The sequence below is a fragment of the Rhipicephalus microplus genome, chromosome 1 (assembly GCF_043290135.1).
Source record: "Rhipicephalus microplus isolate Deutch F79 chromosome 1, USDA_Rmic, whole genome shotgun sequence".
In the NCBI taxonomy this organism is placed as follows: Eukaryota; Metazoa; Arthropoda; class Arachnida; order Ixodida; family Ixodidae; genus Rhipicephalus; species Rhipicephalus microplus.
In genome coordinates, this window is record NC_134700.1 from 252,594,020 (window position 1) to 252,621,661 (window position 27,642).

Genomic DNA, 27,642 nt, shown 5'->3' on the forward strand with positions numbered 1-27,642 from the left:
TACGGAGTACGTCGACACGCATTCCGTCATCCTGCACGTTGATTGCTCGCTGGGCTGAGAACGTGACGCGGCGCTCTTGCAGATCAATGATAGCTCCATTTTCCTGTAGAAAATCAACTCCCAGAATGACGTCACGGGAGCATTCACGTAGAACAAGGCAGCTTGCTACGAATGTGTACCCTTGAATCTGTACTCTAATTGTGCAGGCACCCAGTGGAGTTACGACATGGCCACCAGCTGTCCGAATCTGCGAGTTATGCCACGGCGTGATTACTTTCTTCAGCTGCGTTGTCAGTTTCCCGCTCAGTATGGAATAGTCTGCGCCGGTGTCCACTAACGCATTAACTACACAACCATCAATTGTTACTGCTATGTCGAGTGAAAGCCGGCTATCCTTTGCAGCAGCAGGTGATGTCGGACCAGTTTCTGTACGGTTCTGCGTCAATAGGAGGTCTTCAGCGCTTCGACGTTCAGCGACCCCGCCCCCAGAGGTCGCTTCGGCTAGTTTTCCCGGCGGGGGCTGGGAGATCGTGTGGTAGAATACCGCTGGGGCATTGATGAAAATCGCCTCGGTGATGGCGAGCGCGACTGGCGCCCGGCAGACGGTGGTTCATGCTGCTGGGAGAGGTAGTTTTGGATGTCGCGTGGTCTCTGACCGTAACGGGGGGGCGGCGAGTACGCAGAGAAGCCGCGAAGCCCAAGACGGCGATAAGGACACTGGCGGTACAAGTGATCAGCTTCTCCGCAATGAAAGCATAGAGGCCGGTGATCGGGTGTGCGCCAGACATCAGACTTCCGAGGATACGAGTGCCGATCGTCGATGTACTGGACCGGTTGTACCGAACGATGGGCAACAGAAGCACCACGGCCAAAGGGCAGGGGCGGTGGCGTGTACGTGCCTTCGTAGTATGGCATGTGCTGCGCTGACTCGAGTGAAACTGCAGGGACAGGATGAACGAACAAGGGCGGCGATGCAGCAGGGCGTTTCAGGGCTTCCGCGTAGGTTGTCTTACGGTGGTATTCAGCAGGAGCTGGCGCAGCTGTGTCAGGAGGCAAGGTGTCCCGGAGGGTGTCCCGGAGTTTGTCACGATGAGTCACAAATACTGGGAGATATATTGAACAACCGGGTAGCTAGCTCTAGGACGATGCGTCAGTCGTGGCTGGCTCTCGAGCCGAGAAGAGACACGCAAATCTTCTTCCTTTCCTCCAGATGGTAGAGCCGCTCTTGCAGTCGACCCACTACGTGTGGGTGGCAATACCATGAACTCGAGGTGGTTAAAGGTGGGAAGTAGACCCGTAGCGCAAGCCGTAAGAAAGTGTGCGTGTGCCACCTCTCGTTTAGTCCTTGGAATGTCCGCTGGATGGCGGTGCTTCTATATGGGGATTATATCATGAAAAGATGCGAGATGGTGGTACTTGTAGTGTTGAATAGACGAACGAGCGGACGCACAGACAAATGCATGGGGGACGCATGAACGGACGCAGGGGCGGATGCATAGACGAACGCAGGGACGGACGCACGAACAGACGCACGCACGGACGGGCGGATGGACGCATGGGCGGTCACACAGACGGACGCATGGACGGACGGAAGCAAGAACGAATGGGCGGACGAATGCTTCGCCCCACTCTCGATCATTCATTCCGTGGATATGCTGCCAATTTTTTTATTTCTTAAATGTGCTGTACTCATAGCAACGATGAAGACAGCCAGAACGGTTTCAAAAATGCAAGCCGGCATGATCAAGATAAATAATTTACTTTGAGCTCACTTTAATGGAGGAGGCACTGATACATCTGGCATATTCTTGTGCCATCCGACTGACCTAGGCAATATCCCATGTATCCTTATCAATGTTCTTATCAAATAGTTAATTGGTACTTTCATAAGGGAGATAGAGGCCAAGTACTGCACCAGGGTGGCTAATCCTTTTCTGGTGAGGAAGTGCATTGCTGATAGGTGCTCGCCGGTGAGGCGACAGCCCAGACCTCTTCATTTTCTCAATTTTTAGCGACTCATTTATTTTGCGTTTTAAGTAAATATACGACTGGGAACTGAACTTTGTAATTGCATGCTAGGCTACTGCGTTATCTCTATGTAGCGGGTTCTGTTTCACGTTCTTAGCACTGTAGATTACCCCTGACAGCCTATCAGTTCTCAACTTCACATGGTTCATAGCTCGCCTTGCCTTTTTGTAACTGTTTGAAGGTCCATATTTCTATATAAAAAAAAAAAAACTGGAGTGGTTTCGAACCTCTGATCTTGCGAGCTTAGGTCGGCTTAGTGCCTTAAATGATTCAGCCTCTCACGCGTTTATGTTCTCCTTATTTCTTTCTAGATACTAAAGTTTCTAGTAGTTGTGTTCAGTCTGGAGTCAGACATACGTGCTAGTAATTACATCTACGGCTAGCCTAATAAGTAATAACGTAAAATAGTGAACGAAAAGGTAAGGAGCGGAATATTTCTAATCCTATAGAGAGCGGCGATAGGCCAGAAACGTCGTACGAAAGTAATGACTTGTTTGCATCCCTCCCCACATAGCGAAAGCTTGAATTGATAGGCTTTCGGCACCACACACAGCGATGAGTTCACGCACACATTTATTGAACGGAGGAAGACAGCCCTTGCCAACTGTGGCAGCGCCTGCTCGATAGCTCTGTGCGAAAAAAAAAAAACGAATATTCGGAATATGCATGGCTGGCATGTGTGTTACAGTTTATGCTGCCCTAATGCTTGTAATAAGTGTGACGCAATTACGAAATAGGATAATTTGTGTACGTGTGATGTATTATGATATGTATGTATAATGCTTTCGATGTGAATGCTATGTAAAAAAACACTTGGTGAGAAATGTGATGTATGTCCTATTGCCATGTAAGGGACCCTGGGCCTTCGTCAAGCTGCTGCTTTTTGGCCAGGTGTACCTCGAAATAGCTTTTCTGGTAAATAAACTCAAATCGAAGCGAATTGAATTGAATTTGTGAGCCGCACACATCGTGTCCCCTCCCTTGGTGCCAGTGTTTTCAGCGCTGTGCACTTTATTGAATATATCGAGCCCAAAAGCCTGTACTCGTAAAGGGAAGGGATGCCAGGCCGTCTGTGAGGCAGTGGCGTAGAGAGAAGTCGTGTAACTTGCCGACATCGAGAGGGGCATGCCTGGCTAGCGCTACGCTCAACATAATACGAGATGCATTCGCGTTTCTGAAAAAGTGAGTGACAGAAAGGACACAAAATTACGGTGTGTACCACAGTGTGAACAAGCATTGCGAATGAGAAATAACTTGCAGCGTTCTTAGGTATTCTCTGATGAATGACCTTGCATTTCTGGGGCAAATATTAAATTTATTGCTAGCAATCATTGCATACCAGACAGAACCCTTACTTCACTTTGAACGAGACTCAACGAGACTTAATGCAACTCCTCACCTCAGAGCAACTGCATCCAACCTTCATCAACGCGAGGCTTCGCTTCCATATTGGGTTTGGTCGCGAGTTGCCTTTACTAATAAAGCATTTATTGAATTGCCTTACAGTACGGTACCAGACGTATGCGGCACCGAATAAACGATCAACCCCTTGCTATGTCATTCTCATTGGTTTGCATCGGAGAGAGAAGTGCTTTTGAGCGCACTGCGACGGCTCAACGATCGGCCACATTCTCTTCAAAGGACACCGTCCTCATATCTCTTTGGCCCACCAGGCATTGAAGGCCCTGCCGTGCTTTTTGAGGGCGATGTGCTTTTTTGAACACCTATGACTTGTGTCGCAGCCTCGCACGCTTCAGCCTTGCACGCTTAGCCCCCCCCCCCCCCCCCCCCCCTCTACCCCTCTATTCTCTCTGCTCTCTTTTTTTATTCTTCAATTTCTCATTCGCAATCTTCCTGTTTGTGCAGCCAACCGGAAGCTCTTCTGCGTCCGTTTTGCGTAGATAAGAGTGGTTGTAGTACTTTTACCACTTCTCGAGCGTCAAAACCCACACTATAGGTATCCCATGTATTGACAACGACACTGAATGAGTGCGCCACCTGGCAACTTCAAGCAGTGGGTTCTCGTTACTTTCTTTGGAACAGTTTAAAATTGACGATCCTTTTTGCAGTAAGAAGTCAGATAGATAGTAGCCGTTTTTTATCAATATTATTATATGCGTCTTGATTTCTTTATTGCTAGAGCGGATCTGTTTTATTCTGTGCTTCTTGATACGTTGTGAACAGCGCATCGTAACGGCACTGAACCACGTTGAGAAGTAACTTTACAGAATAGTATTGGCATGAACATTAAGCACTATTTAGTATTACTTGACACCTACCAGAAGAATGCGTTTGTCGCGTTCGACTGCGAATTGTTTTTACAAAAAAAGGGGGTCTTGAATAGCCCCTTTTCCCGGTGGCATGTTTTCGCCGAACGTAGAGATAAAACTTTTCACAGCGTCCTTGAAAGTTTGCTCGTTTTTAATGTTTTAGATACGTAGATGACCTTTTTGATTTATGGTAAATTCGAGATGTACATTGGACACTTGGGATGTCAGTAGTATTTTGAATGCGTGTAGGCCTCACGGTAGAGGTCCGACTTTCAGATATGAACTGCCCATTGACAGCACCTTGCAGATTTAGGTCTTAAGCGATGTTTTCGAAGGATCAAGTGTATTGATGCAACTCAACACGAGCAAAAAAAGCAAGTTTAACCATACGACTACGTGGTCTTAAAACTAGTAAAAATGGGTGCTGCTATGGCGTGCCGGGAGTCTACAATCAAGAGATCATTTGAACAGAACATGCAGGTTGTTTCCGAAAGGTGGCTTATTAGGCTTTCGAAATTCGGCTACCGTTTTTTGAGGTCCCGATGTCTGCGGCCAGATCGCTACGGCAGAAAATGAAAGCGTGCGCACCGATGGATTTTGGTGGAGTCGGTGACCTGAGTGGTCAAAGGCTTAAAGTTGCACCGTGTGCGTTTAAACTGAGCAGCAATTAGGAAAGAATTAAGGCAGGTTTGCACTATTGATTCCAAGCCGGAATGACACGTGAAACAAGGCGGCCTTCTCTGTATTTCTTGTTATTTCTTCGTCTCTCATCTCTTAGTTTTTCCTGTCTGCAATAAGCGTCGCATACTTATTTTCATTTCTCTCTTCCTCTTTCGTTCTATGCTAAATTGCAGTCACTCCTCTCCTCCTCACCCTCCCGTCCATTTCTCTCTGTATGGCTGTACTATACTATACAAAGGTATGCTATGCTCTGCGGCTAGCGTACCTGGATAGCCATTATTAGCCAAGTGGTTACGACCCCCGTCTTCAGATCGCCGGTACATGGGTGTGAATCCGGTCCTCCCAAAGTGTTTTTGCAGCAAATTTCTTTCTTTCTTTCTTTCTTTCTTTCTTTCTTTCTTTCTTTCTTTCTTTCTTTCTTTCTTTCTTTCTTTCTTTCTTTCTTTCTTTCTTTCTTTCTTTCTTTCTGTCTTTCTTTTCTTTCTTTCTTTCTTTCTTTCTTTTTTTCTTTCTTTCTTTTTTCTTTCTTTCTTTTCTCTTTCTTTCTTTCTTTCTTTCTCTTTCTCTCTTTCTTTCTTTCTCTCTTTCTTTCTTTCTTTCTCTCTTTCTTTCTCTCTTTCTTTCTTTCTCTCTTTCTCTCTTTCTTTCTTTCTTTCTTTCTTTCTGTACTCGTTCTCTTGCCCATCAGGGTCATTGAATCTCACGCCGGATAAATCGGCGTACGTAATCTGCGAGTGAAGCAGAATAGGAAGAAGAGGACGAAGACAGGACGTGTCGGTTCATGACGACGACAGTTTTCTGTCGACGACTATCGGCGTAAAAACAAGCACCGCTGCCAAGAGGCGCGGTGTATACCTATCGTGCTCTCCGTTCCAAAGAGACTCGCCCATTTGTGTGCCCGCATCCTGAGGATACGTGTGGAAAGCGACAGACAGTTACGCCGAGAAAAGCGCAGGGCACACCATTAGTTGCTTTCTTAGCTGTATCGTAATCGTTCTCCCTTAATTTCAGAGTTACTAAAAGTGGAGGAAAAAGTCACCCTCATTACCCTGGGTATGATCCGAATCCAGCGTATGAGCAGCCATTCGAAAAGGTGCCATTTAAAACACGCCAAGCCGCACGTGCGTCGGACCATCGAAGAGGGCAATATAGGGCACTATGTTTTACTAGAACACCATGTTTTAGGCCTGGTTTAAAGGCATGGGGCACCAGGGGTGCCGACACTGAGGGAAGTGCTGAGCTGGGCAGCCTGCTCTTTGATTTTTATCTTGTTTCATGCTCTCTTTCTTTTTCGTTATTTGTTATCTTTACAGCGAAAGCTGTTATGAGATCAGAACAGGAGTCGCGTGCGCCATAGTTGTCCGCCACCGCCGGTGTCCGTAACCACTATCACGCGAAATATATAAAAAAGCACCAATGACACACTGGAACTCTAACACAGTTCCCCAACGTGCGCTTCCAGCATTTTACCACACAGCCACGCCTGAGTTTGAAACTCCGTTGCAAACTGGCCTAAGGCACGCTTGATGTCGGAAAAGGAATGGCGTTGACATGACTTGGCATTGCGTTGATAAGTCATTGGTGCCCATTGAACCTGGTATTTTTACTTCTATGGTATCACACACTAACAGTGACGCAATGTTCTTCATTGCATCACGCTCGCACATTACGACAGCGCCTCGAAAGTATATCTGAAAACTCTGTAGTAACGCTCGATCTGAGACAGAGCAAATCACTGTCTTCCGCGCCCGCGCCGGCATGAAATTTCCATCATATATTTTATCCTCGCCATCAGTGCATCGTGTGACGTTCCTTCCACGTCTTTGTTATATAAGCGCCGCTTCTTTTCTTTTCATTATGTCTCAGCAGGTCGCTTGATTTACAAAGAAAGTTATCTGGGTGCAGCAGCTCGAAGAAAATCGGGATTGAGCTGCTGATGTGAACTAAATCGTAAAGGTTTAAAACATTCTTATGATTTATTGGGCCCTAACGGGGAATATGAGCCCATCCATTTCCATCCCTCTTTTTCAATCTCGACACGCGTTCCTCGGTGCGGGAGAATGGATCCATTGTCTGGTACATGAAAGCGCCCACAGTGAAAAAGTTTTCGACCCTGCTTCCGTTCTTAATCTAGCATGCTCAAATCCGAGTTTTTATTTACGGCGAGTAGGAGCGCTTTGATCACCGTGGTTTGCAGAGAAAAAAAAAAGAGGCAAGACTGAATCTGGGTTGGGAAAGAATCCACTCACGCATTTCAGAAAAAGCCGATAATGATGACGAATGTGGGCGCAAAAACAAAGTTTTCGCATTTTTTAAAAGATAATGTCTCTGTGTGCCTTTTCCACCCCTTAAAAAATAGACGTATTATTCTCAGTGTTGTCAACGGCATATATTTCTGAAGAAAGTTAACTACTACATTTATTTTAGCTCTACTAGCGCTGCCTAACCGTGGCTAGTTATAGTCGAAGGGAAGGTAATATGTCCAGTGTTTGCCACACTCGTGTTTAAAAAATGATAATCTGCAAGTTGCAATGCTTTAGGTCGCTAAGCGGGCATGCAGCGCCCATGTTAGGCCTCATGCCAGTCTTCCCGTAGCCGACAGAATATATGAAGAATTTCGCGAAGCCGGCATCAGAGATCAATACAGAGCAGGCTACATTGCTGTACAAATAGTATGATGGCTGATCGGAATGCTCGGGTCTCTTTGGTATGTTCGGACGCCTAAAAGTAAACCCTTTCCTGAGTGCTCAATGTAAGCTGCATTCGTTCTTTTTTTTAAATACATTCAAACACTAAACAAGTATAAAAATAGTGAACCTGTTTGCTTTCACGAGATTTTGTTTGTCGGTGTGTGCTAGCGTAATGTCGTATAGAAGTTGTCTGCATGCGTTTCATTCATCGAACGACAGTGGTTCTCAGCCAAGAGTGTATTGGGGACACCTTGTTAATCGGTGCGAGTGATGACGGACCCCTTGCAGTTATAGAGAAAAGAGGTAGAAGTGGTGTTCCTAAATATGCCCAGCGTTCAGCATCAAGGAGGTGCCTTTTATTTCTGCCTGGCAAGGAGTAATCGAACTTAAGGGCCGTTTGAGTTTGATCCCATCTAGTCAATAATATGTGCGATCTGCAGCCATATTCAGCCTGTTTCTAGTTATGGTTGCTCTTCAAATAAGCGCGCCTCAGAAAAGTATACTCGCGTGCATAACTCATGAAAACATTCATCAAGAAGGGCAATAATTACTTAGCGTCGAAGCAGTGCAAACGTGTCAAAGGTGAAGCATACAAAAAATCAGAAAGGCCTGCTGTAACGGGACGTAGTGTGCCTCCAGAAAGAGTTTCTTATGATTTGTTTTAAACACGAAGTTTGTTTTTCTTAGCGAGGCGAAGGCACGTTCAGCGTTTCTATCTTGACCCTCCGTCGTACAGCTGAGGAAGCAAGCGAGACACCGAAGCAGAGCAGCGGCCATTGCGTCCAAACGTTCTCTGCCTCGCGCTGTCGTCGTCTTTTCCTCCTGCCGACTGACCATCACTAGCGCTGCGCTACAACAGTTTGCAACAACGTTTCCAACGTTTCCAGTTGAAAGTCAGTGTTAATTGTTATATATATATATATATATATATATATATATATATATATATATATATATATATATATATATATATATATATATATATATATATATATATATATATATATATATATATATATCATGTCGATCCTTCGTGAGAAAGGTAACAACGGAAGTGTTTAGTTCGACAGGTTTCGACCAGAGTCCTTCGTCAGGAATGAGGGTACATTCTGTTCGCGCTCACATATATAGTATTTTGAGTGAAAAGTGAGAGGAAAAGAACGGCTAAGCCAGAAAAAGAGAAATAAAAAATAAAAAAGTGGGCTGGTAAAAAAAATTGGGAACGTTTCTGTGTTTACTGCGCTGTGCGAGTGGCGTCGTCAGTGTGTATTTTGCGTTTAGTGTAGTTCGGTGGCGGTCCCTTCATTGTAAACGGGGCCTGGCTAAGGTAAGGGCTTGCTTGCGGTGGAAGTTCTTTTTTTTATATCTATTCTCTCTCTTTCGACCGTCACTATTCAGGCGTCGGAGACCGCGTCCCGAGCCTCCAGTGAGGCGGCGCGGAAGAAAAGGGTTTTTTTTTTAAGGCGCTGTCTGACTCGCTTTGCAGGGGTACTCGCAAAGCGAGTCAGACAGCGTACTGTCTGACTCGCTTTGCAGGCAGTCTTGCTGAAATACGGGAATAGACGTTTAACGTGAATATTATTTTGTTCTGGGAATCCACGTTTGGGGGCTTTTAGTTGTGTATGCGGTGTGCGGTGGTTGTTCAACATGTCGGGCTTACAACCATTGATCAGTTATTAAGAGAGATAAAAATGGTGCATAAGAAAGGGTGAAACACGGAGATATATTTGCAATTGCCCAGTCCTCGTCATCGTTACAGTGCCGCAAAATCTCGAAATGTCATAACTACAATTATATATATATATATATATATATATATATATATATATATATATATATATATATATATATATATATATATATATATATATATATATATATATATATATATATATATATATATATATATATATATATATATATGTATATATATATATGTATATATATATATATATATATAGTATGAGTGTGTGTGTATGCAAATATACATAAATACATGCGCACATTCATATATATATATATATATATATATATATATATATATATATATATATATATATATATATATATATATATATATATATATATATATATATATATATATATATATATTATAGTGCTTTGATTGCTGCAAGTGTACCGGGACTTTCATTTCTGCCTTTTTCGAGGATGTTAAATCGGTGTATGAAGTATCACTCACGTTGTTCACGTTCCCGGTTTGACTTAAATCCTGTCTATAAAAGTGCGACTGACTATTTGTAAAATGAGTGGCCGGGAAGGTTAAGTTGTTTTTATAGAGGTAGATTCAGGGCTGATTTTGCGTGGGCTTTGTGATTACATTGAAACGAATCCTAAAGTGTGTTTCCGTTTGTTCGATGTATTGCATGCCACAAACGTTGCATTCAAATAGATATAGCACATTAAAAAAGAATCGTATGTAAGATTTCTTCGTATGTTAATTAAAAACTTGGATTGTGCGCTGCTTGCCTTGCTTGTCTCTCGCATCGCTTTGGATAAAAGACATTGAGGCTTTGGACAAGGTCGTCATGAACTGTTGGAAGTTGAAGTATTTATTTGGGAGTTTACAAGTGTGTCTTTGAGGTTGAATGTTCGTCGGTAAACGACGCCAGGAGCCGATGGAAATGTGCGTTTCAGACGTTCTCTTTGTTCCAGTATGTTGCAATGTCGCTTAAGTATTTCGTTAGCATTCGGGGGATTCATGCTGTAAGTTAAACACAGGTGTTTCTGCTGCAGGTTGTTTTGTGGTGACCTCTTCATAAGAAGGTCATCACGTTTCAGTTTTCTAGCTTTTTGAATAGCGTCATCAATTACATACGGAGGACATTTCAGTTTGTCGAGCATAAGTTTTAGCCTTTGTGAGCTCGTTGAAGTCAGTGTCTTTTGAGCAAATTCGCTTAAAACGATGGGCCTGCCCGTATGGAATGCTATTTTTACAATGACGTAGATGATCACTTTGTTAATGAAGGTACTGTTGTCAATCCGTTAGTTAGCGGTAGAGGTTTGTGAAAAGTTTGTCATCTTCTATATTTATTGTAACGTCAAGGAAATTTACGGTTATCCAGGTGTGTAGGTGTGTGTGAAGTGTATGTTTGGATGCACTGTATTGTAAATATCGATAAAGCTTAGCAATTCCTCCTCGCTGTGAGTCCAATTAAGAAAAATGTCGTCAATGTACCTCCTGTATTCGTAACATTCAGCGAATATAGGGGGCGCCACAAGGAAACCGAAATGGCTGTTGATGTTGTGATGCATGCGCGGAGCCTGCGTCACGGGTGTTGTGACTGCGTGATTTCCGCCGCTTTAGACTAGGATAACTTTCCGTGGCATTGAAATTCCCATGAAGTAAGCGGCTCATGCTAGAGGGTGGGAACACGGTATGATCTTTCACCAGATTCGACGTCCAACGCGCTCGTGAAGCAGCCAGTTCGGCGACGTTCTGTCACACTGCATTGCCGGATCGGGCATTCAGCGTGCGTCAAACTTGGCAGATTTTTTTCGTCCGCACATTCCGGTGATTACACTGCCCGTATATGGTAAACAGCACGGGTGACAGGTGACGTAGACCCGCTATTGTTACCGGTCGTTTCTTTGCCACTCGTATCATTTTGACCGAGCATACCAGTTTCGTGTCAGCGAATATGGCTTACAATTGCTTCATTTCACAAACTAATACTGTGGGGTCTCGAAACGGCGGGCGCCACCACCGCGCTTTTGGAGTGAAAGGACACAGCAGACGCGGTCGGTCCAAACCAAACCAAGCGCACATTTATTTAACTAATTTAGAACGACGATATCGCCTGCCGAATTCATTTTGACACCACTCGCGATCAACACGCTAAGACATCCTTACACAATGTTAAACGACGCGCAACAATATGTCAAACAAGGTGGTGTTGCTGACGGCTGACTCACCCTGTGGGCCCACCGCCGATGGCCTGCGGCGCCGTCCACGGCAGACCCACCGCGAGAGACAACCAACCGCTCGCGCCAAGCGCCCCTAGTCTTGCGCGCCGCCACCAAGGCTTGTCTGCCGCCAGGAGTCACTTCCGGCGCTACCGCTCTAACAACCGTGATGATGATAGTGGTGATCACCGCTCGCGAACACAGCGCCATCTATCGCTCAATAGTTGTCGCCTCCAAAACAAGGCTTTTGTGTGAGGCATGTACGCAACGCGGCGCAAAACACTTTACAGAGAGTGTCAGCGCCTCTTATCATCGCGAATGCTTGCCGCTGTTCGTGTTCCATGTGACGTCAATAGTACTCCTATGACACAGGCGCCATGTCTAGATAACGTCAATTGTGGTTCCAGTGTTGGCTAATTACATTTGTATTTCTATGATTGAGCATGCTATATTAAAGTGTTACTCGACGCAGGAGGAATGCGCTATTAAAAGTTATGCATGATATTCCCACTGTTGTACCGTAAAGGTCACTTTCTCTCGATAATACTGACATCTGTGCTAAATATTGAGTGTTGACGTTACGTCAGACCATGAGTTACCGTTTACCAGTTCAGACGGCGTTTCTGGGAAGCCCACGAAGTGCACGCAACTACTACGATACAACATTTCAAAGAGAGGTCGATCCACCTCGTGACACCTTGTTCAAAGCCACATAATGCAGCATAGACAAATACCGAGCAATTTGCATCAAACCAATTTTCACAAGGTGCGGAACCCGCCAATTCTAAAAAAATTGACAATGAGTTGCGCGAATCTTAAGTAGAGTGCACTACAGAGTACACACGCTACCACCAGAATTGCCAGTGTTGGCTTGCTTACGGACATAAATTAGCAACACAGTAGAACAAACCCAAAAAGGAAAGAACACAGCGTCCTTGCAGCTTCTTTTCTCCTAAATGTGGCAACAAAAAATAACTGCTGGAAGAAGGGTATCAATAACATCACTACAACTAATGAATTGTGATTTTCAAGTGTTTACTAAAACGAGCTTACGCATTAAATGGTTTTCATTATGGTGCTAGTTTTACGGTGACTCAGACTCAGTGACAGCCACATTATCGCTATCGACAACGGCGTCAGACGTACTCCTCTGACTCAGAAGGTCAAGCTTCAACACACACACACACCCACACACACACACACACACACACACACACACACACACACACACACACACACACACACACACACACACACACACACACACACACACACACACACACACACACACACACACACACACACACACACACACACACACACACACACACACACACACACACACACACGCACGCACACACACGCACACGCACCTGCACACACACACACACACACACACGCACGCACACGCACGCACGCACGCACGCACACACACGCACACGCACCTGCACACACACACACACACACACGCACGCACACACACGCACACGCACCTGCACACACACACACGCACACGCACCTGCACACACACACACACACACACACACACTCACTCACACACGCACGGACACGCACACGCACGCACGCACGCGCGAATTCGTGCTGGCGTTTTGCCGGAAAAATACGGTCACGATACAGATTTATCGTTTCATCGCGACACATGTTTATGAATCAGGAGAAAACCGACTGGTTTTAAAGAGGAGTTAATAATATGGTACTGCGTGAAAGAAGAATAACATAAAAAGAGCAAGGGAAAAAATAGAGGTGTAACAAAAATTCTGTCATGTTTGATGGCGTGGTTAAAGCGGTAAGGAAGTACAAGCTTCGAGTGCGAGCGCTCTCATAGTGTGAGCTCCCGCTGGACATGATCGATCGCGCAGCAACTGGCTAGCACCGAAGGCAGAACGATGCTCGCCAGTCTGGGCTCAATAGGCAGGAACAGCTAGGGAAGTTCTGTGCATAGCTGATGAAAGCATATGGTCATTTTCTTAAGGCGTGAGCGAAGTCTACATCTGCTTTATTTTACAACGTTGACACTCAAGAAAGACTTGCACGCGTGGTGATTCTGAGTGACCGCTTGCGATGCAGTCAATGTTTGCGTGATATTTTCGGTTTCACGCATATCCTCTCCAAGAGTAAGAGGTGTTCCTTTTAGCCTCTGTAAAACTGTAACCATTGTGTTTATCAATTCAATAAGCTTCCTCCGCAGTTTGGCAAACAAAGGAACAGATAGAAAGAGAGAGAGAGAGAGAGAGAGAGAGAGAGAGAGAACGCTTGTTTTGTCATTAGAAGACAAAAAGTTTCACTCGTGGAAAAGAAAACAATGATTCGCTTGTATAAAGCTTGCGTAATTACGAATTGTCCTATAAGCCATTAGGATTGAATATATTGTATATATTGTATATTGCAACTTGAACATATTGTAATTTTACAGTATCGCAGTTGTCGTTACTTTACGCTGTTACCATGCCATGAATCAGTATACACAAGTTAAAGAATGATTTTTTACTTGAAACGTGGTTCACCTGGCACCATCATGACCCCCCTCCTCCACTTATTGCTCATAAAATTAGTTAACGTAGCTTATTACATGAGCAACATTAAAAGATCATCTTACGGCTGGACATTCACTTGGCGGTTCGACATCAAATGTCTTCTCTGACGCAACAGACTTCCTAACACAGCACGCTAAACACAGGCTCCATTGAGGGACGGTGCACGCAACTCCAGTATCCCTGCGTGCAGCATCGGGCATATACGACGCGAGGATTAGGAGCTAATAGTAGCGTTCCGCAGCCTGGCATTGTCCGGCTTTGATGGGTGAACGATGTTTTCGTTCGGATGGCGATATAAGCCGACGAGCAAGAGTGCATATGCACGTATTGCAAACAGAGGGCTGTTCTAGCTTGGCGTTGACGGGGCGTGATAAGACCGCGCCGTAATTGCGGAACTCGCGTCGATGACCGTGCCGCATTGCCGCACATGCTTTCCGACGTCCATCTTCCACAACAACATTTTCCAAGTAAAATTCAAGCGGTGTAATAAAATGCAGGGTTATAAAACAAGCGCTGTTTTTCGCGCGAGTGGCTTTTTTTTTTTACAGAAGAGCACCGATTGGGACTAATTGGTGGACGTCCATTATTGAACGGCTTGACTGTGCCAGGTTCATGAAGAAAGTAAAGGACAACCAGTGAATGTTAGAAAATGATAAGTTATTTGTTCTTGTTCCTGAATATTTCATTCATGTAGAAAAATTATTGTTCACGTCCGTTCTCGGTTCTTCAAGCTGAAGCGTGATCATCATTGTCAGTCTGTTTTAGTGCAGTGCAAAACGAAGGACCCTCACAATGATTTCCAGTTTACCCCACATACTGTACGAGCTAATTGCACTTCACTTCTTAATTCTGTCACTCCATCTAAAGGTGTTCCCGTCGCTTAGGCCCAAGCTAAGCTGGCCCGCAGCGCTCATTTTAAGGCTAATTAGTCTTACCCAGATCCATACATAGTATATGTATCTATATTATGTGCGCATGTACTCTAATTGCTTATACAACCACGGCAAACTCACGCCATCTAAGCTTAGACAGGCGCTCTGGTAGTGCACAGCTGTGTATAACGATTCTAAACCTGATGTATGCTTTGGGACGCTGCCTTGCGAAGCTCCAGCAGCCTAGCCGATCAGAAATACATGGGCCGTATACAGCAAGCCCGCGATGTGGCCTTTCAGTTCCAACGGGGGAGCCCTGAACGCGTTCGCGCGTATCTTGCAGGGCATCAGTAAAGCTTTTCCATACCATCAACTCCCTGGCTTCCCCTGCTACGTTTCCAATCCCTCGGTAATTGGCAATCATTCTCTTACTCTATAGTCTCTTGCTGCCCTCCGGTCATCTGTCCCGTATATGTATACGCATTACGTGGCTAGGGGGCAGCTCCTCTACCTTCGCTTGATGTCAACTGGGATATCCGTGATCCTGTTTGTTCCCTGTGCACTCCTATCTCATTTATTTATTTATTTTTTATTTAACCCATCAAGGCCAAAGGCAGTACAGAGGGGGTGGGAAAAATTACATACATATATTGTCACGGGGTCGTGACGTGGCTGAAGACAGGAGACTTTGTGTTGGAATTTAACCGTTTCTTTGAGCGAACCTGTGCCCGGTAAATGGAAAGTCCGATTACAGTATAGCAGTCTTGGACTGATAGCGGCGAACGGAGCGTCGGCCGTCAATCAGCTACTGACAAGTGGCGAAGCGCGTCGGCATTTATACTCTTGCCGTCGAATGTTCTAGCGTTATCGCTGGCGGTGGCGTAGGTTCCAGAATAATCTGTACAGTTCGCAGAGTGGGCGTGATCTTATCGAAATGATCTACTACAGTCCGGAAGCTTCTCCAAACTGCAGGCATGGTTTGCGCTTAGAATTGTGTAGTGTTTTGGGACGATAACAAAACTTGGGAAATGGAACGTGGCAAAATGCACTAGTAAAACAAACACAATCAGTAATAATAACAGTAAAGTAAAACGGGCTTATGTACTTAAAAAAAAACATCGGTTAGTGCTTTTCGAAAACGTTTATTGTTGATGATTGATGTGATTTCAGATGAAAGATGTTTCCACTCAACTGTGGTGCGTGGTCAAAATGATTGGGAGAATTTTTTTTTAGTTTTTGAAAACAGAACACCGACCTTATCGTGATGATCGATGCGGTGGGACATATTCTGTGGTAGAAGAAGGAGTGCGCCGTGAAGAGTTGGGTGATAATATATGTTATGGAACAAGTTCAGGTGAGCAATTTTTTGACGTGTGCTCAAAGAAGGAAGAGAAAGGATGGCTTTCATGGCTGATATGCTAGCAATGCGATTGTATAGTTAGAGAGAATGAAACGAGCGGAGTTATTCTGAACGAGTTCTAAGGCAGTGGTTATATTTGTTTGCATTTTGTCCCCCACAGAGGGAGAGTATTCGAGCTTTGGCCGAACGAAGGTTTTGTAAAGTTTAACATAATAAACAGTGCTTACCCGCGCAAACGACAGGGCAAGAGGGGACAGGAGAAGAGACGAGACAGAGCGCTGAACTGCCAACAATTTATTTCTTGCGAAGGTCTTCGCTTATATACAGTTACCAGTCGCAATAGTCATGCGCGAAACACAATAACAATGAATAAGTACATCATTATTGGCCGTTCAGCGCTCTGTCTCGTCTCTTCTCTTGTCCCCTCCTGCCCTGTCGTTTGCGCTGGTAAGCACTCTTTATCATGTTATACCTGCACACCCAATCCTACTGTCTCTTAAAGTTTAACAGTTTAACTGAAGTTTAACAAAAGAGGGAACGGCAGAAAAGTTGCGGCGTCGATAGCCTATAGCATGCGGTTAGCGTTGTTGATGATGTACTCTGTGTGCAAAGTCCAATTTAGATTAGATGAGATGTTACTCCTACAATTTTTCTACCCACATCATGATGCGTGGTTCACAGTTTTTTTCTATTTAGTTGTTCTGTTATCCTTCGTGTTTCAGCCCCCATATTTCAGAACTGCAACCAGTACGCAGTGATTGTACACTTTTTGCTTTAACGACAGTAGCACAATTTGGGACATTATTTGGGAGTGCTTGCCGAAAGCGCTGCATCCCATTCTCATTCTTCTGTGAATTTCCCTTTTCGTTAATAGAGGCTCTTTTGTTAGTACCTGTCCTAGGTATACATTGCTTGAATACACTCCAATGTATAGTTTCCACTCGTAGACTCTCCCTCTTTCATCAGACTATTCAACCTTTTTAAATATTTTATATACTAAAGAAAATGTCATACCTATTGCATATACTGTATAAGTCCGCATTTGTTCTCTGAAATTGCCTTGAGGATCATTTAAGGCTAGCTTATCTCCAGGGCCCAGGAAGTGGCTCTAACAGAAGGTGCATCTTCTTAACTGCATTATTAAAAAAAGCCATTTATTTCCTTTTTGCTCGTTACAAAGAACCAAAAAATAATAAAGACTAGAAATTGGTTCACATATATGCTTGTATTAAGTTTATCTTTTTGGAATCTCATCGAAAACTGATACACTGCAAAGAAAAAAAAAACGACCTTTTGCAAGCATAATTGACAGGATAGAACATCCTTATTAATTAAATTCTTTAGAGATTAACAGTCTCAACAGTGAGATAAAACGTTCGGCCTTCTAGAAATAACCTTAAGGAGGGCTTGTTTTTAGGCGAGTTGAATAGGGATTCATTATTCTGACAATGCGCCATAAAATAAGAGGGGCTCACAGAAAGCTGATGAGCGTGAGCTACATAATTACGTGCCTTTTAAGTTCCTGTGAGACTTCATCGTGCCTTTTCAGAATATTGATTAGCATTCTATGGCATGGGAAATAAGCAGGATCCTGTATTTCTTTCTAGAGCTTTAGAAACTGCGAATTATTTCTGTAAGCAAATAAAGAAGAATAAAATGAATGAAGAGAAAGAACACCCTGAAAAACAATAACAAAACAAACAAAAAAGCACCCCGCTGGATGCAAAGATAAACTCACTCTAAAAATAACAGCATGTTAACAATATTCAATAAATAATGATTGAATACTGACTGTAATTTAATGAACGGAGAATAGAAGTGTTGAACCGACAGTAACAAGTGTGGATGAGTAAGGAAGACCAGGTAGCTGATATTTCAGTTTAGTTTGATTTGTCAGTTCAACTTGACGTGCGCGGGGCGCAGATTGCCAGTGATGCATCATTATGACGAGAAGATCTTTACTAATAGTTATGGAAAGGATGCAAAAAAAACTAGAAAAGATCAGGAAGCATATACAAGTAAATATAGTGCACACAAGATATGGGTATTGACAATATTGCTTGGAGCGGCCGTACTGCAACAGGGAGTAAAATAATTGATATGAGTGATTGAAAAGAAAGAAGGGAAGAAAGAAGGGAAGAAGGAAAGGAAGGAGGGAAGGAAGGAAGGAAGGAAAGAAGGAAGAAAGGAAGGAAGGAAAGAAGGAAGGGAGGAAGGAAGGAAGGAAGGTTAACCAGGCAGACATCTGGCTGGGTATACCCTACACTGTGGGATTAGGAAAGAGGACAAGAAAGATAAGAAAGAGAAAAGAGAATGAAAAGGAAAAGAGAGAGACGGATAGTAAATTCACTGCAGCATGTAGTACTCCACCGCAAGTCACTTGCTACGTACGCATTGAAGTATTTAGGAACAAAACACAAGCGTCTGCGTCGTGTGCGATTGTTTTGCCCTTGTGTCTAGAATTTGCGTCGTCACTCCTGTATCACGGAGGCGGGGCATCCGCCCATTTGTGTTGCTACGCAAGTGTTGTCCAGCAGTTGGTAGCCGTTTTCAGGTCCAGTTTTGATTTTACTAGCTCGCAGCGCTAGTGCATTTAGAAAAAAAAAAAACGGGTACATGCAAAACGTGAACGAGGGAATGACATTCTGATCAATGCACATAGATACATCTAATTAGTATATTCAACTGATATTCAGATGATTTCCCGCTTTTCGGATGCGTGTGACGCATAGCCTGCTACCCCGAGGTACGTGGGTACGTGCCACACATGATCGAGTGCACTTGCAGTCTCCTGGTGCAGCTTAAATATACAGCCGGTTGAGGCACAGTACAATGGCTATGTAAGCTTTGAAAGTTGACGAACGTCACCAAGGACGCGCCGCAGCCAAGTGATGCGAGTACCATAGCTGAATCGGAAGAATGCATGAGAACTCACGTGTAACAAAGAAAAAAAAAAGTGATTCATGGCCTTTCATTGAGTTTCGCTGGTCAGTCTACCCTCGCAAAGTGCGATCACAAGCTGCGGCTATTTTCTTTTTGCATATCTGTACATGTATTGCAACACAGGTACTGTCCATAATACTGATAGTTATTGGTGGAAAAAAATAGTTTATGAAAATAGTTCACCTATCTTACTGCATAACAGCCATACATTATTTGAACTTACAGACAGGCGACAGACAGGGAAGCGTATCAATATTTTTTTTTCTATTCGTACCTAAATTTATTACCACAAGCACATGAACGGAAAGCTTGCAAAAGGTAGAAGAACTCAAGTACTTACCGCTTCTGCCTTCGCATTCCTCGGAATGTTCGGATGTACTTCCGACGCCATGGCATCATTTAGTCACTTTCGCGAAACGCGAAATGCCTTTTTCTCGCTCGAAAAGAGAACTCGCAAGTCGTTCAGTAGTCTGCACCATGCGCGTGCTGAAGTTAAGCACGCACACGTCAGCGTCGCTGATTATGTCGTTGCGGAGCTTCTCGGCAGAACGCATCGCGTTGAGAATGAAACAACTGCAGAACTGCACAGTTGACTGGAACGGTGCCAGCACAAACGTTTCGTAAGCGCAGTGAACTCGTTTTGCTGCTTATACGTTTGCCAGTTTCGCCCGTGAAGTTCAGTTACTTGCGCTTTGGGGAAGCGATTGGGGACCGCGAACTTGGGCTTTGATTCGGTACACCGTTCACTCATTATGGCTACACGCTGCTACGCAGCATTCGCCGACAATTCAGGCCGATGGAGCTGCTGATTACTTCATTGATAGATATTGACAGCCAATTTCTGTCAGATTTTGAGCATATTTTTTCTCGAAGAACGAAACCATAATGAGGAATCAACTTTTACTGAACCCAAACTAAATTGGTGGTGCAAGCACCGGACGGGGTGGCTCTCTTAGGTTCGGGACGATCACAGCTGCTCCTATTCCTATCCGTCAGTGTGGACTGAGTCGCTGGACAACATGGTCTCCAATCGCTCAAGGAGTTGTTGGAGGAAAAGGAAGGAGTAGAGGGGGAAGGGGGCTTTAGTTTTGTGCACTCTGCAAGATGTGTGCCAAGGTGCCCTCACAGAACTGCTGGTAGGTGACAACAGTTTACTGCGACAACAGGCGTGCAGGCAATGTGACGCTGTACAAGAAATGAAGAAATAAATGAGTAAAAAGTAATAATAAGTGCACAATATTTCGTATTCACCAATGGCTTCCCACGCTAGTCGTATTAATATAATCAAGAAAGTGTACTTATGCGAGCTAGGTAACTATGAAAGATAGGTTCTATTTACTATAGCGCAGCGTGTAGACGAGCGTTTAGGTTCTGTAGCTTTGATAGTGCTGCCAAACAATGCCATCGCCGAGTATTAAAGTCCGCCGGTACATACAAAGCATGAATTATACTGCAGCCGCTGAAGATACCTGCGAGGAATTCACGCTCTCGCAACTTAGAAACAAGAAAAAGATAATTGAAGTGTTCTGTCAATTTATTATTATTATTATTATTATTATTATTATTATTATTATTATTATTATTATTATTATTATTATTATTATTATTATTATTATTATTATTATTATTATTATTATTATTATATTATTATTATTATTATTATTGTTGTTGTTGTTGTTGTTGTTGTTGTTGTTGTTGTTTATTCTGGAAATATCCTTCGAGACAATAAAGAACTGCAACACACTTCAGCACACGTTGCAAAAAGTGTCAGCGTTCCTAGAGCTATATAACGTAATTTTGTAAATGAAGCTATATACGACGTGATTACTTCAGTGTATAGACGTCTAATCTAGACCATGTAGGCTGGTAAGGACCATTCAAAGGGTCACCGTCGTAAATCCTCGAAGTGAGAGGCGATTAAGCTGTCCTCGTCAGGACGCATAACACCCTACGAAGAAAAGAAGCGGAAATATGCGACATGAAAAATTGCAGCAGCGTCTGCTCAAAACGACGAAGTACTATTAGGTCGTCTCCTCCCGGACTGGCCGTCCGATGCTCGCCAGAAATTGCGGCCATTACCTGTCGAGTGTGAATTGTCGCCCCCGTCACCGAGTTGGCAATGCGATTGCGAAGTGCAATCAGATGGGAGCGACAGTCCCTATAGAGATGCGCAACGAATGACGTATGCGAGCAAACGAAAACAGCTCGGAGGAAAAGGGGGAGGGGCAAGAATGGAAGAGCGTGAAAGAGACGAGTGGGCAGTTTTTCATGAACGACTAGGCTGAGACTTACGACACCCACGTGCTCTCTGTGTCTGTGGTGGCCACTTACGCAAATGGATTGATTGATATGCAAGGTTTAACGTCCCCGAACCACCATATGATTTGAAAGACGCCGTATTGGAAGGCTCCGGAAATTTTGACCACGCGGATTTCTTTGACATGGACCCAAATATGAGCACACGGGCCTACAACATTTTCGCCTCCATCGAAAATGCAGCCGAGCTTACGCAAACAGCGTCATCTACGCGAGATTGCCATAAAAATGCTGGGCCACGAGGCTAGGGCATGGAGGGCATTCAGGCTTCACACCCAATTGGTATTAGATGGTATCCACTGCATGCAACTCCCAGTGAAGGCTACCTACAATAGACGGGACTTTACTGTATGTATTTTATAACGCAGCTATCAAGAGCCAGTTTTTGCATCGAGTGGCGTCACCATCACTGTTGCAGTCACCATCGGTGGCATAACCAATAGACATTAAAAAAAAGGAGAGAGAAAATGCACAGCATTGATCGGTATTTGTACACGGGCCTTCTGCGTGGTAGAATATTCTACCACAGAGCCACGCTGACGCTTGGAGCGCATTCACAAGAAGACTGCGGTCACTTGTGTCATTGCGCTCAAGGAATAGCGTTACCCTTTGCATTATAGCGTGGCGGGAGAGTAAAATGACTGCCAGACATCACACAATACTAAGTGCACAACGAGTGTGTGGTTTATTTCTTCACACCCACTGCACTGCGCTCTGCCATAATTGGTCATCGCCATCAGCCATGTGCAGCTTCAACTATGTTGACATAGTACCTTAGAGATGTGTAGCACGTATGTGTATATCTGCAGAAGGACGAACAATAATGTTGTTTGTGCTGACCTGCTTCGCAAAAATGAGGATTTATGACACAGTTGATACCTCGCGGAAAGTAAGAACTTCAAACACTTCAAAAAACTTGCCCTATAACGCAGCTGCATTTAGAATTTGCATTAGGCATTATGTCAAAATCGCCAGTGAAATTTTAATTGATGTGTTTTTATTGTTTGTTCGCTATCATTCTGGGACATGTAGACAAATATATAGATGAAGCATTTACGAAACCTTCCTAAACAGTGTAATAAGGTTACGCAAGGTGCTGAGCCGCAGGTCACGGAATCGAATCCCGGATGCGGCGGGTTCATTTTCGAAGGAGGCGAAAATGCTGTGGGCCCACCTGCACAGATTTGGGTGATCGCAATTTCTGAACTCTTCCACTACGGCGTCTCTCATATACATATAGTGGTCTTGGGACGTTAAACCCCACATATTAATCAAATGAATCAATCAAGTTTACGCAAGCTAAAAATTAAGTGTTCCGGAAATAAATGTTACAACGAAAATGTTTCGAACGACGACGATATCTGTGGCTGGAGCATTCAATGGAAACATACCGGTAAACTTCGCGCTTTCTATGTTTTTAGAATTCACATATTGGCGGCAACGCCACAGAAAGGTTTGCGACGCAGACTTAAAGTTGCGATTGGGAATGCCACTTGTTTTTCTCAAACACGACCACTTTCATTCGCATCCGCCCAACGGTTTCCAAATGAAAGGACTGCGCAGTTTAACTGCTTGAATCAAGGCACACTGCAGTCGAAGTTTTGCATTTTAGCAAGTGCATTGGAACACGCAAAAGAAAAGAAAAAAAGAGAAAGAGACATGAACATGACGGGCTGTTTGTGTTCGGGGAGGGGGGGATGTACAGGCCGCAGGACTGAGGGACAAGGGACACAGCCCCCGGCATAAGATGATTCGCCTCTGAAACCCCTTCCTCCCCTCATCACTTGTTTAAAACGCGTTTACAGTTAACCTGCATAGAAACAGGGGCCACATTCACAAAACTTCTTTTTGGTAACGGCGTTTTCCTATCGGACAGCCGATTTCGCTAATTGCATGTCCTGCATCATGATTGGCTGAAATGTTCTCCTGCAAAAATGTTTAGCGTAAGACATTTTTGTGAATACGGGCGTGGGGTGTTTTTGACGACGTTGGAACTATGTAGTCTTTTTTTATTTCGGGTATTACGGGCTTACTTCGCGAGATGGGATTAATGTGAGAAAAATACAGTTTGGTTTCCCACTTAATGTATCGCTTATTTGCCTGCTTGCTCTCTTTTCGTTGAAACATGCTTGAACATGGTGTTGTCTCCAGTGCTGACGTTTCGACAAGCTCACTTGTCTTCTTCGAGGCTTAGAATTTCGAAGAAGCCTTGAAGCAGTTGCAGCCTTGAAGAAGAAGAAGAGCTTGTTGGTCGAAATGTCGACTTCAGTGCACTGCAGCCAGTGTTGCAAGTAACTTTCATCGCTTTCAGCTTTTGCTGTACTTCTACCCTATACCTGCTTTGTGCAGGCGCTCATCTTTCGTGTCATGGAGCATCCTGAATTTCCCGGCTTCTGGCAGTGCGTCACTTTCTCATCCTTCCCGTCGCCACTTCACGAGACGCTGTACAACCTGTTCTGCCTGCTCGTGCTCTACGGGATTCCACTGGGCGCCATCATTCTCTCGTACGGCCGAATCCTCTGCGAAATGCATCGCCAGGCGAAGGACTCGCGTGGTGAGAAGCTTTCTTCGCAGCTTTCTTTTAATCATTGACTCATTAAATGCGTTGAATTACATTTCAAATTCAGCTCACAAATTATAGAGAGAGTCCAGCAGAAGTAAGGTCACAAATTATTATTTTCTCAAGAATACAATCGCCACCCTCTGTGCTGTTATAAGAACTTAGGTAGATGAGTATACCCTATGAGCAGCTATTTTTTATCATTTAAAGGTCGATACAGATCATATTGGGGGCTATAATATTGTTCACACGCGTGGCGCTGATATTTTCTGCAGTTGGGCAGTCTTTATGACATGATGGTAGTAAATGCGCATACTGTAGCACTTCGATGCATCTCTGATCTGCCGATTGCAACCAGAGAAAACTTCTGGCACGACAATACTGGACACGATACGTTGCTGCCCTGTCTTCTTTTTTTCTAATAACGTGATGTAAGGAGATGTTGGCGCATAAGTAAGGCACCGGCTACTCCTTATTTCTTAGAGTATCTAACGTATATTGTATGTCTTTTCGCTCCTTCGGGCCTCGCGAACTTCCCACGCTACCTTTCTAGCTTTTCGCTCGAGCCCATTTCTCGCATTTTGCTGGAGCATTCATTCATTCATTCATTCATTCATTCATTCATTCATTCATTCATTCATTCATTCATTTCTTGCATTTTTAGCCATTAAAAATAACGCTGTGGACTTTAACGTAATCAATACATGAAGAAAAAACGAAGCGCTGTCTCATTGAAGGAAAACAAACAAATAAGTATTGCACCGCTTTTAATGAAGCTTCCTTTACTCCAGCCCAGGAACCGGGCGTGGCCGACGCGGCTCCCTGCGCGCGGTTCAGGCTGCGCTGCTCCGACATGCTGCGCATGCAGCGTGCCCAGTACCGCACCCTGCGCCTCACGGTGGTCATCGTGCTGGCCTTTTTCTTCTGCTGGACCCCGTACGTGGTGATGGTGCTGTGGTACCAGTTCGACGCCGAGAGCGCCAAGGACGTGGACGACTACCTCCAGTCGTCGCTCTTCATGTTCGCCGTGTCCAACTCGTGCGTGAACCCGCTCGTGTACGGCAGCTACACGGGACGCCTGAACGTGGGACGCTGCTTCTCGTCCCGATGCTACCCGGCCGACGCCGTGCCGGAGGAAGATATTCGCCGCTTCTCGTCGTCGCTCAGGCGCTTCTCTAAGCGCACGCTCCTCTCCTGGTTTCCCAGGTCCCTGGTGCCCGCCACCACCGTTGTCGACCCCACCGCTGCAGGGTACGGCGATCCGCGGGCACAGCGGTGCTCGCTGTGCGTTGCCGACGTGAAGGACATGTGCGTGTTCAGGGTAGACATCGTGTGCATGCACGATGAGCGGGTGTCCGAGGCCCACTCGGCGCAGGTTAACGGCCTGGCAATGCGTGGCCTGGCATCTGCGTACGACAAACCGCTCAGACAAAACCACAGCCTCTGAGGGAATGGGCGTCACTTAGTTGGTTGCTGGTAGCTATGGCCGGAAACAAGCTCTTGATTCGAGCTATAACACTCGTCGATAACATGCAGCGTGTACCGTCCGATCTCTTTGCTCAAGAGAAAGAATTAGATTGGATTATGTTAATAAAACAAATGTAGAATACTTCAATGATGTATTTTGTCTCTATTTCTTTATTTCACACAGTGGACTGAAAGTTCAATGTGAAACATGCGACTAAAAACAAGCAGCAAGGAAGAAAGAAAGCCACAGCTTTGCTGCAAAGGCGAGGCAATGAACGCGATAACAACAAATTGGAAGGTCACGAGAAAATGGCAATTAGGTCGAAACCTGCATCGCGTTTCTCACGCCCAAATTACGCACGAAACGTAATCACAGGTACAGCTGAACACGAACACCTCATGACAAACATTATACCCGAATGACACGGCCTGCAAAACGTGCCTGCAAAACGTGCCTAGCCGCAGTATACCTAGGTGTGTCTCAAGAAGCTTTCTCGGTGGCTATGTTTACTCGTGCACATGTTGTCAAGTGCCGTTTGTGACTGTGGCAAGGATGATTGCACAAAGTCAGTTCAAGTTCACCAAAAAAGTGAAGCAATGAATGTGATAGCGACAAATCGCAACATTATACGAAGTGAGGCTCGCAGCCAAGTCATCCAAATTTGATCTGATATCTATCTATCTATCTATCTATCTATCTATCTATCTATCTATCTATCTATCTATCTATCTATCTATCTATCTATCTATCTATCTATCTATCTATCTATCTATCTATCTATCTATCTATCTATCTATCTATCTATCTATCTATCTATCTATCTATCTATCTATCTATCTATCTATCTATCTATCTATCTATCTATCTATCTATCTATCTATCTATCTATCTATCTATCTATCTATCTATCTATCTATCTATCTATCTATCTATCTATCTATCTATCTATCTATCTATCTATCTATCTATCTATCTATCTATCTATCTATCTATCTATCTATCTATCTATCTATCTATCTATCTATCTATCTATCTATCTATCTATCTATCTATCTATACGCTTACGTCTGGGTGCTGTCGTGCTTACCTCAACTTGGGGTAGACCAAAGTTAGTATGAGACGACAAGAGGGTTTGGCGATTATGACTGTCTTGTGAGAATACAAATAATGTGAAAAATTCCGTCACGTACGACGTGCAACTCTTTCCTTCAGACACGTGGGGCACATACCCGCCTTCCGTGGGCCGTGTCATGCGGGTATGTGCCATAGGTATTGGGCAGTGTATATCTACCGAGGAACCTAGAGAACAATCACTGATAATTTAAATGCGAGGGCATTTAGTGAACCGCGACATCGGAAGCGTTGGCCCCACGAATGCAAAGAATAAATATCAGTGTTCCAGGAGAAATCGAACAGAAGAATTCTGCGTGGCAATTAATATACTGTACCGCAGAGCCATGCCAGGTCTCTTAACTCCTTCGGAAAAAAGATCCTATGCAGGCGTAATGTTGTTTAAATGTGAATTGTGGTTGCTGTGTTGCCCATATGATTTTATAAGCATATAAGCATTACATATGTGCTCTAATGATACAGGCGTCAAAGAAGGTTGGATAGATATATAGGGTTTAACGTCCCGAGACCACCATATGATTATGAGAGACGCCGTAGTGGATGGATCCGGAAATTTTGACCTCCTGGGGTTCTTTAACGAGCACCCAAATCTGAGCACACGGGCCTACAGCATTTTTTCCTCCATCGAAAATGCAGTCACCACAGCCGGAATTCAATCCCACGACCTGCGGGTCAGCAGCCAAGTACCTCAACCACTAGACCACCACGGCGGGGCTCGTCAAAGCAGGTTATCGTCAATTTTACTTAAGTGCCATCCACTGAAATTTGTCTACGTATCACTATCTAGGGCCACCATCCTTGCAAGCACAAGCGCTGCATTTCAGCTAACCACTTCTGGTGTTGC

The 27,642-nt window shown here is 44.4% G+C and overlaps 1 protein-coding gene across 1 annotated transcript in view; it reads left to right on the forward strand.

Annotated features, from left to right (window-relative positions):
- LOC119186551 (adipokinetic hormone/corazonin-related peptide receptor variant I) overlaps positions 1–25,814 on the forward strand; it is a 39,781-nt gene extending 13,967 nt beyond the window's left edge. Inside the window, exons 3-4 of the mRNA XM_037435095.2 lie at positions 23,989–24,193; positions 24,991–25,814. Coding sequence (XP_037290992.1) covers positions 23,989–24,193; positions 24,991–25,646 — 861 coding nt within the window. The 3' untranslated portion in view covers positions 25,647–25,814. The remainder of the gene's footprint in view (positions 1–23,988; positions 24,194–24,990) is intronic.
- The last annotated feature ends 1,828 nt before the right edge of the window (positions 25,815–27,642 follow it).